This window comes from Cricetulus griseus, assembly GCF_003668045.3.
Source record: "Cricetulus griseus strain 17A/GY chromosome 1 unlocalized genomic scaffold, alternate assembly CriGri-PICRH-1.0 chr1_0, whole genome shotgun sequence".
NCBI lineage: Eukaryota > Metazoa > Chordata > Mammalia > Rodentia > Cricetidae > Cricetulus > Cricetulus griseus.
Window position 1 is genome coordinate 17,022,760 of NW_023276806.1, and position 14,261 is coordinate 17,037,020.

Genomic DNA, 14,261 nt, shown 5'->3' on the forward strand with positions numbered 1-14,261 from the left:
GAAAAAAAAAGAAATGAAAAGGAATACATTTTAAGAGTTAATTAAAAGTTGCCTGCTCTGTGATTGTAGACACTACACAGTAGAAAATAGGAAAATTTAAGATATAAAGAGAAATGTATGTGTCCTGGGCATGGAGCAGGTCAAGATACTCTAAAACATGAAAGTCAGAGCCTCCATTTATGCATGCATTCTGTACAGAGAGGAAAATTCTCTGACACTGTCCAGTGTCATACAGTGACCACAGACTGGAGTTACAGATGATTTGTGTTGAGTTGAGGTAATTTAATGACAGTTGTTTCAAACGCTGAATGTTCTCAGTGAATAGAGTCAGACCTCAGAACTTCAGAGTATGGTGCATTTCCCAGATGACTGGCTCTTTTTTATGCTCTCGATCTCTTGGTGAAGTTTCCTGCTCTCATTCTGGAATCCTTCCTTGAGAAGCCTCTCCTGTTCCTAAAATGAAGATGGAGATTGAACTCAGACAGCTTCCCATGTTCCTCAGAGGGTCTCACAAGCTTTCCTTTGTTTGTTAATTAATTCGTAGAGTAATTTAGCTGTTTTTCTTGAAGCCTTTTCCCTCCTTCACTTCCATTCTCTCCCTCCCTGCCCTCTCTCCTGCTTCCTATGCAAGCTGAAAAGTTTCCTGTGTTCCTCCAGCTTTAGAAATGCTGTCTAACAGTTCTGAAAACACTAGTGGCTCACAACTCTCATGTCCAATTCCTGCTTTTTTTGAATTATGTAAAATACATATTTGCTATATAAACACCATCTCCTTCTTTCTTGCTTCATCTATGATTTTGTGGTGTGGATTCTCAAACACACCTAAGAAGATAAGAAAGATGGGTGCAAACCAAGTGGAAGGCTATTACTGGACTCAGAATATGGCAGGTATTCAATCAAGGAATTTAGCACAGGTCCTAAATTTTAGTGACAGAGATAGATGACAGAAAAATGTTGAAGAAACTGTGTCCTGAGGTTCTCACAGAGTATTTTGGCCTACTATGCAGACTCAGAGTGAAAAGTGTAAATTAACTCAAAGGCTTCATTTCTAATGACTTAGAAATGAAGGGACCAGACCCTTACTCCACCTGTGCTTTAGCAGCCATGACAGGTGACAGGCTACAGAAAAGACATGTAGGCCTCTGACACAAGGAAACTCCAGATCCTCTAACCTTCTGGTGCCTAGGGCCAAAACTGAACACAAAGAACCTCCACACCCCCCCCAAGCCAGCCTCTTAGGGACTAGGTTCTTAGTAACTGTTTGGCCATAAAAGAAACTCCAGGGGAAACGAAAACTTCCCCTGTAGTCTCCAGGATACAGTTCTGAAAACTACTGGTATCTATGTACAACAGGCCAACTGCAAGTAACAAGACAAAACCATAGAAACCACAAAATGTTCCCCTCTCAACACTGACCAATGAGAATAATTGGTACAGAGGTATTTTATGCCAAAATATGATTTTGTGAAATTCTCCTGATTGTTCCCAAATGTCAATCAAACAGAAATCAATCTGTGGCTACTGATGTAATCCTGTAACTTTTGTCTTTAAAAATTAGCAGTAGACAGGGAACTTCGCTCCCTCTGGAGGTTGCAGCATCAGCTGGCCAGATGAGAACCCTGCCTTGTTTGTATGAACAATAAAACCTTGGTTTCACAGTTTGGTGTGTCTGTCTGTCTTCCTGGTGATCTCTGGGTATCTTTGGGACTTGGTACAACAAACAACAATGCAGAAGAATGCATGAATAAAGGAAGAGTACTACAATTTGAGCAGTTAACCAATGTGCTTGGGTGGGTAGATGGTTAGGGATTCTCACTATTCATTAGGATTCTTCCAAAAAACAAGGCCGTATTAGCTGTGGCAAAAATGAAATCCATGCTGGGTCCATTTAGTGGAGAAACTATGCTGAATATTGTATCATGCATTCTGATAAAATTGCAATGTCTACATCCAGCACAAGATAATAAACCCCTGTTGTTAAATTGGACACACATAAGCAGTGCTGAGTAACCCCTAGTCATTGTCTGTGGATAGTCTAATAACAGATTTCATCCAGACATAAACAGCTCTTACTAGACACAGCTGGAGATAAGTTGTGAGGGAAGGAAAATGTGTCACCATATCTGAACTATTAACATTATTGCAGGAGTCTCTACTGGGAAGGCTTACTTCATAACCTTGGCTGACGTGGGACCAGTCATCCTCCTGACTCAGCCTACTGACAAAATTCATTTTGGTTTCCTTGTTTGATTTTTAGATTTATTGGTGTTATTTTAAGTGCATGAGTGTTTTACTTGCAATGCATGTAAATGCACCATATATATACAGTATCTGCAGAGGCCAGAAGGGGCACTAGAATTACAGACTGTTGTAAGCCACTGTGTGGATGCTGAGAAGCAGACCTGGGTCCTATGAAAGAGCAATAAATGCTCTTAGCTACTAAGCTGATTTTCACTACCCTGATATACTATTTTCTTGTTTGTTTCTCTTTTTTTGATATTTGTTTGTTTTTCGAAATAGGGTTTCTGTGTATTGCTTTGGAGCCTGTCCTGGAACTGGCTCTATAGACCAGGCAGGCATGGAACTCACAGAGATCCACCTGCCTCTGACTCCTTAGTGCTTGGATTAAAGGCGAGCACCCCAAACACCCAGCCTGATACACTCATGTTGGACTGGCACACAGGAACTTGCTGAGATGATATGATCAAGTACCTTAAGTTTGAGAGATATAATTTTTTCATTTTCTGCCATTAGCTGTACCCGTTCCTGCTGCATCTTCTCAGTGAGCTGTTTCATATGCTCCTGGTAACTCTTATCCTTCTCTGCCATCAGCAGCTCATACTTGTTTTGCTTCTCTGCTAAAGCTCTGTTGGTAGCTTCAAGAGCTTCAGCCTTTATACGTTCCACTGAGGGGGAAAAGCAAAGAATACAGATTAAATTATTATAAGTCACTCCTTCAAAAAATTCTCATGTCGATACATTTTCTTCTGGTGATATTTATAGGAAATAATGAATGGATAAGGAACCATATAACCATATATGCCAGTCAAAAAACAGAATGCCACGAAAGAGACTTGTGATTCTTTATCTCTGCAATGATGATTTCTAATGAACCAGTGTTGCTAAATGCATCAGGAGCTTCCAACCACTGGAGTCCCAGCATCTCTCACCTTCAATCTCCTTTGTGGCCTCCGTGAGTGACTGATCTGTCTTTAGAAGTGTTTCAACCATGTCATCCTTGGACTCAAAGTACTTTTTCAGCATCTCTTCTGCCTAGTTGTATAGAATAAGTTGAAGACAAGCCAATGTGTGTGTTAACCGACATTAGTGTTACCAGCAATGTAGCAATTCAAATAGCTTCTTACATTTAATGGACCTAAGTCTGACTTAGAGAGCCCCTCTCCAAATCCAATCCATTCCATAGCCCCATCTTTTAGAATCTCATAAAATTTTTGAAGTAGTTGTATCTTCAATCCCTTTGGTTTTCTTTTTCACAAATCTAATATAACACCATGAGCTGATCTTGTTGGTTTTAGCTCAGAAACTGTAAACTCAGCTTTTGGTTGCCATCTGTTCATACAAGTCTCACAGCCCCAGATCTTATTTACTGACTACTGCAGAACTTTTATCTCAGAGTAAGGAGAACTTTGCAATGTTATTTTAAGAACAGTCCTATTATTCCAATGCTCAAAGATGACTTTATAGCTCATCGAAATGAGCATCAGACATTTTCCAGTGTCCTATAAGATGTTCCCTGTCTGGATCTCCTTTTCTCTTGATAATCTCTGCATTGTGCACTGTCTCCCAGAACATCGGGTCTCTTGCTATGCCTCAGATACACATTAATATACTGTTATGGATGTGTTGTTTGAAATTCCCATTCTCTACATCGATGTTAGACTTTTCTTTCTGTCTAACATCTTTGAATGGTCTATTCATATTTTCCTCAAAGTTTATCAAAAGAATAAATTGCAGAAGCTCTTATAAATATGGAATGCACATGGGTGTAAATTATTATGAAAGGTATATAATCAGAAAAGTGCCTTAAAATTTTAAAAGGAGTTGAGGCACCATGCTTTTGTCCTTTTTTACCTCCTTTATATTCCATGGCATACATTTGAAGTAAAGCATTATGTGCCAGCAGCTGTCTTAGATTATGGAAACAGGTTGAAGATGGAGTCCCTAGACTAACATTCTGGAGAACAAAGGAGATGCCTGTGAAGAAGAAGTTGGTGAAGCCACCACAGCAGCACTGGGTTCTTCACAGGCGACTTGTTGTCCATGAGAAAAAGGAGAAATATTTAGCCATTTAAAGAGATTGTTGTTGGTAAATAACTCAAAGTCAAACCAAATCTTAAACTCTATTTTCAACAAACAGTAGTCAAGAAATGAAAAATACAGATGATGATGGCTAGCACTGCACTCAAGATTTCCAGTTCCTTCACTGTGTGATCTTAATTGAGCCTTTGGATTCACTATGCCTGCTGTTCTGTTTCTCTTCATGACACACTAATAATGCATGGTTTGTGTGAGGGTGTGAGAATTAAGAGAATAAAGTTCTGAAACACTGGAAGAGCTATCTAAGTGCTAACAGATAAATATCCTTTGTTCATGGGTATAAATTACTTCATTCTTGAAATATTTTGAATGAACATAACTTTTAATTAGTTTCCCTTTTTGTTACTCATTTTCTCTCTAGCAACCTAAGAAGGCCACAACTCACAAAGCCAAATAAATCATTTTTGAAAATTAGATGCCTGAAGTGTTCTGTGAATACATGAATTCCATAAACATTTCTGAGAAGTCCCTCTGTGCTTCCAAGGAGAAAGGTGCTGTCTGTCTCGAGGTTAGCTCTCTGCCTACATGGATGAACGACAAGGGTACTCTCTGCCAACACCATTGCAGCTTCTGTGTTCTCATGGTCATTTGGAAGAGATTCCTCACTAAGCACCTGCAAATGGTACTAACCACTCAATTTACCTGGAGCCCCTTTCCAGGGGTCTGGTTATACTTTTTCTCTAGCTCCCGTTTCTTTTGAAGAAAGAGGTAATAACCTCCTGGTTTAGAAAATGTGCCCTGTTTCACTTCTTCTTCCAGAGGTCCAAAAATATCCTTTAGCAAATCTGAGCAATGAGCTGATGACACATCCATGTTTTTCTTAATAAAAGCATCTCGCTTCACTACCAGCTGGTCCTGGGTAAGGATAAAATCACAAAGATGGTTGAGAGGATGGAGGCAACACAACAGACTGCTGGGAAATGTCTAAATGGGGCCATGCTCTTCATCTCACTGTGACATACAAGATACCCATGAGGAGGGTGTTGACTACCCCAATTGACACTTCAAATTTGATTTCCTAAACACCTTGATCTCTTTTCTCCTTCTTCAGAGATAATTCCAGAGCACAGACACTGCTTCAAGGGAAGCCTCTATCTACTGAAGCCACTAATTGAAGGAATATTTCAGATTATAAATTAAAGATGGGCCAGCCTGTACAGACTTCCTGAACCCACTTTTCTGTGACGTCATGAACATGTCATTAGTGGACTAAGGGTTCCTTGTCTATAAGGGTGTGTATAACACCATTAATATCAGAGGTTTGCTGTAGGGGAACCTGTACCCACACCCACTTAGGGGCAGGATTTTAATACGGAAAACCCTTACTTACAGAGTGACCTAGCCAGCAGGTGTGACAGCAGTCTATACAGCAAGCCCGAAAGGTACAACCGAAAATGAAACCCAGCCACCTTAACCTCTCATTCTACGTCACCCTGACCACACCATGGCAGGCATGGTCAGGCACACCTTTAGCCAGCCCCTAAGTGGGTATGGCTACAGGTTCCCCTATAGTTTCCTGTCAGACTGTAGGAGCTAATACAGAGTACTGAACCCCGTGATGCTAAAGAAACACTCAATAAAGGCTAACTGATCATGCAATGTTCTTTAACACATGAATATTTCCCTTTATTTTCTCACTGTACACACATGAAAATTCTGAGGATGATATGTTGAGCTATTCTCTGTATGGGAAGCATAACAGAAGAGCTATCTATTTTTTATCAACCAAGTAACTAAATATCAACTTCTGTATCTCCTTTAGGTTGGGGAGTAGTCAATGTCTTCTTCACCTTGACTGTCTTGTTTCCCCAGAACTTCTGAATGAAGCCAGATGTCCTTTTAAAATCCTGCCTTGGTAATCTGAGAAGCATTGCTACTGATCAAAGGGCAAAGCATCCTTACACCATCTTAGTTTCTCATTGCTAGTGCAAAGCACAAAAGCAAAGAATTCCTTGGCTATAAAAACTACATTAGAAATGAATATTATAAAAACATGTTATATTTAAAATTCTCAAAGAATAAAAATATTACATTATGAAAAAGTTAATGAAACAACACTTTGTGAATGCAGTTGTGTAATTCCCTCAGTGTCTGAGAACATGGTTTCCAGAGTGAGGGAAATAACAAAAGTGGAATATGTGTATATGTGTCTGCATATGCACACATGTGCATGAGTGTGTAAAACATGACTAGCTGGTATCATGCTTTTTGATCAAACTTCAGCAGAATATAATCTTTCAATATCCATTGCAAATCTGTACACATCACTGAGTGTCACTGTATTGGAGACTAAGTACAATCACATCCCAGGAAAAAAAACATGTTTTCCTTTGTCTTAGGGTTTTGAGTACCACACATACCCTTAATTTCTTCTGGAACATTTGGCCTACATCCTTAAAAGATTTCTTAATGAAGACCTCAATGGCCTCACTCTCAATGGGTCTGTGCAGGTCTAGAAGCTCTTGAAGGGTTTCTGTTGGCAACTGGACTTTCTGGTTCATCTGTTCTTCATAGTGCTCAATGGCCTTTTGCACCGCAGCTCAGTTCTCTATCTGTGCCAAAGTCAGGACAGAATTCTTCATGCAGGATAGTTCTCCACTACTAATGGCTTTGACATAGGTCAGCACCAGGTTCTGTAAACCTATCAAAGAAGTTAAGAAAATGGCTGTCAGTTGGTAGAAACAGCAGTCAACAGGTTTCAGGATTCTCTAGAAAAGTTAGCAACTTAGTAATTTATTGATCTTAAGATCCAGAAAATATCAAATCCTCTTTTTCATTCTTCTTCATTTGATACAAAGATAGATGTTGACTTAATGGCTTCTAGCATTAGGAGAGGGGAGTTGAGGTATCAAATCTTGTTTCTTTATTAGCCCTTTCTCTCTCTTTCCAATCAGTTTCCTTCCTCTCAGTAATTTACCCTTTTATTCTTCATTGATTTTTAATAGGCAAATGTCAGTTTTGCTTTTCATATTGGTTTTGTTGTTGTTTCTTTTTAAAGTGGTGCTTCTTTCTAGTCGTGTCTCTATCCTATAAAAAGGTACCAACCCAGACCCTCCCACATAGCTATAAGTAGATGAGCTAACCATCTAGTTCTGCTCATAACTTTGCAGATTCATTGAAAGAATCACACTCCAGGAATCTTCCCTGCCTCTTTATAGCATAACAATATATTGTATGCAAAATTTTCAAGACATTAATGCATGCAAACTAGAAAACTTTAACTTGTCCTCCAGAATCTCTGCATGCTAAATCCTCATACAGCTTAGAACCAACCGCTATTTCAGTAAATTATGTTCCTATCTCTTCCAGACAAAATCATTTCACATTTCTCCAGTGGGGGACTCTCCCATCCACACTCTTCTCTCAGACACCTGACTCGTATTATCTTAAAGTTGGAAAGTTGTGTCCAGCTTGGGGCCTTCTTCTGTTACACTAGAACTTCAGGTATTACCCTCTGTCCTTGTGGGTAACACCTACTCATTTCAACTTCTCACCTTACTCAACTTAAAAAAAAAATGTGTTCTCTGTGCCCATGGACTTATGACCCACTTGCCTAGAACTCTGCCTCCCACGTAGCCACTTCTCATTTATTATTAGTTTTTGAACTATTAGTAATCACTATGAATTTAGGGATTTTTTGTTTTCTTTAAAGTGTTTCTCCAGTGAATTTATGCTGGAATGAGAAAGGAAGCCATATCTCTTTACACCTCATTAAATCAAATGATTGGCTCTTTACAGTCATTACTAAACATTTTGTTTGCACATAAAAATTGATAGTGACAAATTCAATACAGGCTGTTTTCATTTTTTCTGACTTTTAGTAATCCTTTTGATAAGTGGGCACCATGAGTCTCAGGAAAAGGCTTCTAGGGTTGGATTAGATTTTAGTTAATTTCTCTATTTCCCTTTGATATTAAAGATTTGAAATGATGAGCAATGGCTTCAGTTCCCAAGTAAATTACATCATGTGATGTATCAATTACATTTTCAATGACATATCCTACAATAAGCAGACAAAAAGCCCAGAATGGAAGTACAGGGGATGACCTACATGGTCCATTGACTATGATGCCACCAGAGAGAGTCTTGATATTAGAATAGCTGAAGATATATGAGGTGAATTCTTCAACTTGTTCTACAAATTCACTACTCAGATCTTCTTCGCTAATTGTCTCTAGTTTAGAAAGATACTTTCTCTGAGCAGGCCTGTCAAAGACAAAGCACTTCCTCTTTGGGAAGAATGTCCTGATGCAGAGCCGAGGCTTGTTAAAGCTTTCACTTTTCTTATCAGATCCTGCAAAATGAAAATTAGATATAGTATATTTCAAATGTATTATTTCAATATATGACATTTCCAATTCCATAATATCTACAAAGCCTGTGTAAGCTGAAAAACACCTAATATAAAAATGATAAAAACTTAAAGAAATAGGAAAGAAAACACACTTTTTATGTTAGAAAAAGTAGTTTTGAAATTTCACATGGAGTCCAAACGATTCAGCAAAGCTCTATTTCATTTCCCACAACTGACAAAATTGAGACTATTCTCAACTGTGCCAAAAATGACATTTATGAATTTTTTCCCTTTGTATCAGAACATTCCACCAAGCACAGGTACCTTTTGTCAGGGTCAACGAATATTCAAGGTATTCATCAGCAGTGATGGGTTTTCCATCAGCTTCCAGCTCCAGGGAGAAATCTCTCAGAGCCCACACAAAGGTTGGAAAGGAACCCACAAAGTTAGCTGAGTCATCCACCCCACTCTGCTCAGGTGATGACTTTGATTTGATTAGATCAATCAGCTCTGTCACATAGCTGAGATGTTAAATTAAGAAAACTATAAAAACAAGTTTACTGTTTCATAATAAATATTCTACCACTGCCTCCCCAAATTAATGTTTTGCTTTTGTTTTTATCGGTGTTGGTTAGTTTTTGTCAACTTGACACAACCGGAGATACATGGGAAGAAAAATACCTGAACAGTCAGGCCTGCAGATATATCTGTGGGGACATTTTCTCAATTACTATTTGATGCAAGAAGCCCAAGCCCCCAGTGTGTGGTGCCATCCCTAGACTGGGGGTCCCTGGTTGTATAAAAAAATGTAGCCCAGTAAGCCACAAGAAGCAACCCAGTAAGCAGAGATCCTTCTTAGCATCTGCTCTAGTCTCTGTCTCTGGATTTCTGTCTTGGCTGCCCTTGACATTAGAGTCTAACCTGTAAACAGAACAAATCCTTTCATCTCCAAGTTGCTTTGGGTCATAATGTTCACCACAGCAACAAAAAGGAAACTAGGACATTAGCTCATTGATTGACAGAATTTAGTTACTTGCACACATCTATGGATCCCCTGATATGAAACAGTTCCAGGGAATAACTTTTAGAATAATGAAGGATGCTACCATTATAGGGCTTACATTGTAACAGATGAATACAGAAACAAAAACATGTAGATAAAATATTTTAAAATCTTCAAAGTTTGCTATAATTTTGATAGCAACAGGCATTATCTAAAGACTAGAGAATAACTATTTATGCCAAGTTACTCAGAATTTCATGTGCTTTCTGAAGTCCTTGATTAGCAGAAATATAAACAAATTAGAGAAGTCATCTATGAAAGCTCCAGCGGAGAGGCCAGAGAGATGGTTCAGTGGTTAGGAGCCTTTAATGTTCCTGCAGAGGACCAGAGTTCAGTTATCAGATTCAAGTTTCAGGAAATATGAAACCTCTGGTCTTAGCAGGCACCTGATTTTGTACAAACATTCACCATTGAAAACTTTGAAACTTCTACTTGAAGAACATTCCAGAAATAGTCAAAAAACCTTGGATTGAAAAAACATGAGTATATGTGACATGTATATGAACTCTGGTGCATAGAGTACAAGTGTTAAAGAAATATGTGCCAGGATGCAAGTTTTGAAGGCCAAAGTAAAAAGTTTCAAGTTTGTTTTTTAATAAATATGAGTGTAGCAATGGATTTTGAATGTAGAGGAGGAAGATATGATAGTATTTCAAAAGAGAACTTTTCTGGAACTCCAACTGGCAGTCAAGACTGTTGGGAAAGAACAGCTTGGTCTTTGAGACAGACCAAGGGAGGTGTAGACAAGAGACAATGGAGAGAAGATACAGAGGTTGGTCTAGGGAAGTAACTTTGCTGATAGAGTTTAAAACATGCGTGAATTATTACTTTCTAGGGTATGAAGGAACACATCAAGATTAGTCTAAGGTTTTCATCAGAGCAATGTTGTGGAACATGTGGGAATTTACTCTAATGGGAAAGGTTGGGAAAATGTTCTGGTGAATTTTGAGTAAATCATCTCTTAAATAATTTTGTGAAGTTGTAAAAATTTGAATTCAGTCACAGTTGTAAACTGATATTTGATAGTGACTGAAATAGAGGTGCACAGAAGTCCTTTCCTCAGAATCATATTGCATAGGGACCAAGAGTGGAGAATGAAGAGAAGAAGAACAGAAACTAATGAGCTGTGATATTCAGAGTCACAAAGGCAATGAATAGTTTACCAGAGAAGAAATTAGAATGTTAGAAAATTCAGAAGTTCTGCATGTAACAACCAAGTGGTCCAGAGGAGAAAAAATGATTTTTGAAATGTGCCTAAATGAGGAAATAATATGACTTATGAATGACCATATTGATACAAAAAGGAATACAGTATGATACCCAATGTTAAGTTCATAGAAATTCATGCAGCATTGATAATGACATGGGTGGGTAATTGGGAAAGTAGGGGAAAAAGAGAAAAGGAGAAAGAACTGGGAGTGAATAGTGAAAACCAGTGTCTCTTGTTTACCAGTCTCCCAACAGTAGGGGTTAAAATCTTCAGTAAAAGGAGGCTATCTGGGCTAGGAACTCATAAAAGACTACAAAGAAAGGTGATATGGTTTGACATCCTTGGCTTCCAAGGAGATCATCTTTCCAATGGCAAAAGAATGAATAAGTAACTGTGAGCTATAGATTAGAGAAGCATAGAATGAAACTGGAAGTAAAGGCTAAAAAGCAATCAACATCTCAGAAAATTTCATGAGTTTGCAGGATAAATATTACCTGTAGAATTCTGTGTGTAGTCAGGAGATAACTAACACTCACACATAATGATAACAGTGATTATTGAAAATAGGGTTCTAAATCATGTTGAGGTTTTGACAACTGCAGGTTATGGAGCTAGATCGGGATATTCCCAAGAGTGTGCCACTATGTTGATGGCAATGTATGACTTAAGGGGTTTGACCTTGCAGTGGAAACTGAGGCAAACTCACAAATTGAGTATAAAGGGATTTGTTAATAACTTAGAAATACTAGGGTCCTTTGTCTGTCTATCTGATGAAATAATGAAGATATAATTCCAAGGTTCAGTACTGTTCTAGACCACACTAAAGGATACTGCAACTGGTCCATGGCCTGCTGGTTAATGGTCCCTATGCTGTTGTAGATGAAGGTGCTGCTGAGGAGAACTGCCAACGCCAAGATCCAGCCTTCATTCTGGTTGTCTCCCTGCAGGTCAGAGAGCGAAGAAGAGTTACTAAGAGACTGCCCATCAGTTCAAGTAGCCAAAGATGAGCCTTTTTCTGTCCCCCACTAGCTGTGACATCGAAAGGAATTTCTTCTACATAATCATTTTCTACCTGAACAATGATTTTAAGAATGTTTAAGGATTAAAATAAGAAGATGCATACCCATGTAGATGAGATCATAAAAGGCATTCAGACTAAACGTCACTTTGATCATTGGCTAAATCTAAGCTGGACTGCTGGGTTTCACTCACAGAATATGTTATGGTAAGGGACTATATTAGTTAGGGTTTCCATTGCTGTGAGGAGACACCATGACCACTGCAACTCTTATAAAAGAAAACATTTAATTGGGTGGCTTAGAGTTCACAAGTTCAGTCCATTATCATCATGGAGAGATATTGCAAGATGCAGGTAGACCTGGTGCTAGGGAGGTAGCTGAGAGTTCTATATCTTACCCTGGCAACAGGAAGTGGTCTGTGACAATGAGCATGGCTTGTGCATAAATGAGACCTCAAAGCCCACCTCCACAGTGACATATTTCCTCTAACAAGGCCACACCAAATCAAAGAGCCACATCTTGTAATAGTGACATCCTCTTGGAGGGGCAATTTCTTTCAAAACACCACAGGGACATTTTAGCACTACTGAAAGTTAGGTCCTTTAATAGAGTTTTGTGTGTCTCAGACTGGCAAGAGTAGTGACCTGATCCTCCATGAAAAATGATGTAATTGCAAATTGTGGTGGTTTCTAAGAGCATGGCCTCCATAGGGTCGTAAGTTTAAATGCTTAGTCACCATGGATGGATTCAGAGATGTGACCTAGCTGTGTCATGGGGGTGAGGATGGGGGTGGGTTTTGTGGTTTCAAAAACACAATGCAGGGCCAGTGTCTGCCTCTGTTTCTGTCTCTGTCTCACTCTTCTCCCTGTCTCTCTGTTTCTCTATTCCCCTGCTGCCTGTGGATCAGGATGTATCTCTCAACTACTCTTCCAGCAACATGCCTGCTATGCCTGTTTCCATGCTCCCTGTCATGATGATAATGGACTAAGCTTCTAAAACTGTAAGCAATACCTTAGTTAAATACCTCTTTAAAAAAAATGTTGCCCTACTCATGTTGTCTGTTCACAGAAATAAAGCACTCACCAAATCTTCTTTTTCTCTCACTGATAATGCTGTATAGAAGTTACAATTCTTAGCATTTTCACATGTTTACACTTAAAATCAGACATGTTTAGAAAATGTACAGTGAATTTTAGGCACGCCACTAAATGTCCCACCAAGCGTTGTGTGATGGTGGAATAGGAAAAATAGCAAAAAAATATTGTCAGTTATTATTATGAAGGCTGAATTGCTAATAATCAGTAGACTTCTGTGTTTATTCTTGGTTACTATGTCAGGTGAGCTGAAGAATGATACAGTAATTTGACTCACCAGAAACATAAACGAAAGATTGGGATTGAAGGATACATGGTGGGCTACTGATGCACCATGAGTAGAATTTGAATTACCTTCTGTACGTCTTCCAGGCCCTCAGTGTCAAGCAGAACTAGGGTGTGGCCTGGCTTCTGGGGATGAGGGACACACCACATCCAGATGCCCTTGGTATGAGACTGCGCCATGAATCCCAGAGAGAAGCCTGATGTGTGGGGATGAGATGGGGAGATAAGCTTTACAATTCATCATAGAGTAAGTTGACTTTCTCTATGAATGTATCATTTCTTCTATTAAAACCCACTTATCCCTTTAAATGAGGAAGTAATGGGAGTGTGGGAGGAATGACTAGGAAGACTAATTCAGAAAAGAGCAAGTGCACTGGTGGACACTGACCATCCCTTGCCACCAGTGTCTCCGACTTTTTCTACTCCACTCTGCCTGCTGGATGCTCACAGTGGGAGTGGACCCAGTAGAGTCAGCAGAGCTTTGCTGTTGGCACTCACCCTTCTGCTTTCCAGCCAGCTTGTTCATCAGGTAGGATTTTCCTGTGTGGTATAAGCCTGCTATTGCTACCACCACCATGGGCTGATCGATAGTGGACAGTATCTTCAGCGCTTCTTCGTTGGCCACCAATTGCCCTTTAGAGTTCTCAATGAGGCACACTGGGCTTGGCATGTTGATATCTGAGGCCATTTCAACAGTAGCCTTATGGATGCAAGAAATGATTAAACAGAAAAAAGTGCTGTGTTGGTTTGAAGAACTCAACTCAATGACATGTGCTGTTTTTTGTAACTTGATTACCTTCTACACCCACAGTGTGCATGTGTTGTAACTTGTACCTTGGGAAAAAGTTTGTGTCTTTCCTTCTTTCTCAAAGTGTGATGTAGAACATCTCTCTCTGCTTTTCATACCTGAAAGCCATTGCTTTTACTCATTCTCACTCTATTACTCCCATTTGTTAGC

At 39.2% G+C, this 14,261-nt stretch overlaps 1 protein-coding gene across 1 annotated transcript; it reads right to left on the reverse strand.

Annotated features, from left to right (window-relative positions):
• Nucleotides 1-253: 253 nt before the first annotated feature.
• On the reverse strand, nucleotides 254-13,991 carry LOC100756417 (guanylate-binding protein 2). The gene is given in 10 exon segments (XM_027395867.2): nucleotides 254-453; nucleotides 2,713-2,906; nucleotides 3,171-3,273; nucleotides 4,981-5,193; nucleotides 6,699-6,979; nucleotides 8,390-8,632; nucleotides 8,957-9,153; nucleotides 11,737-11,846; nucleotides 13,373-13,500; nucleotides 13,802-13,991. Coding segments are annotated over 10 exon segments (1,770 nt in total). The 3' UTR covers nucleotides 254-342.
• Between the last annotated feature and the right edge of the window lie 270 nt (nucleotides 13,992-14,261).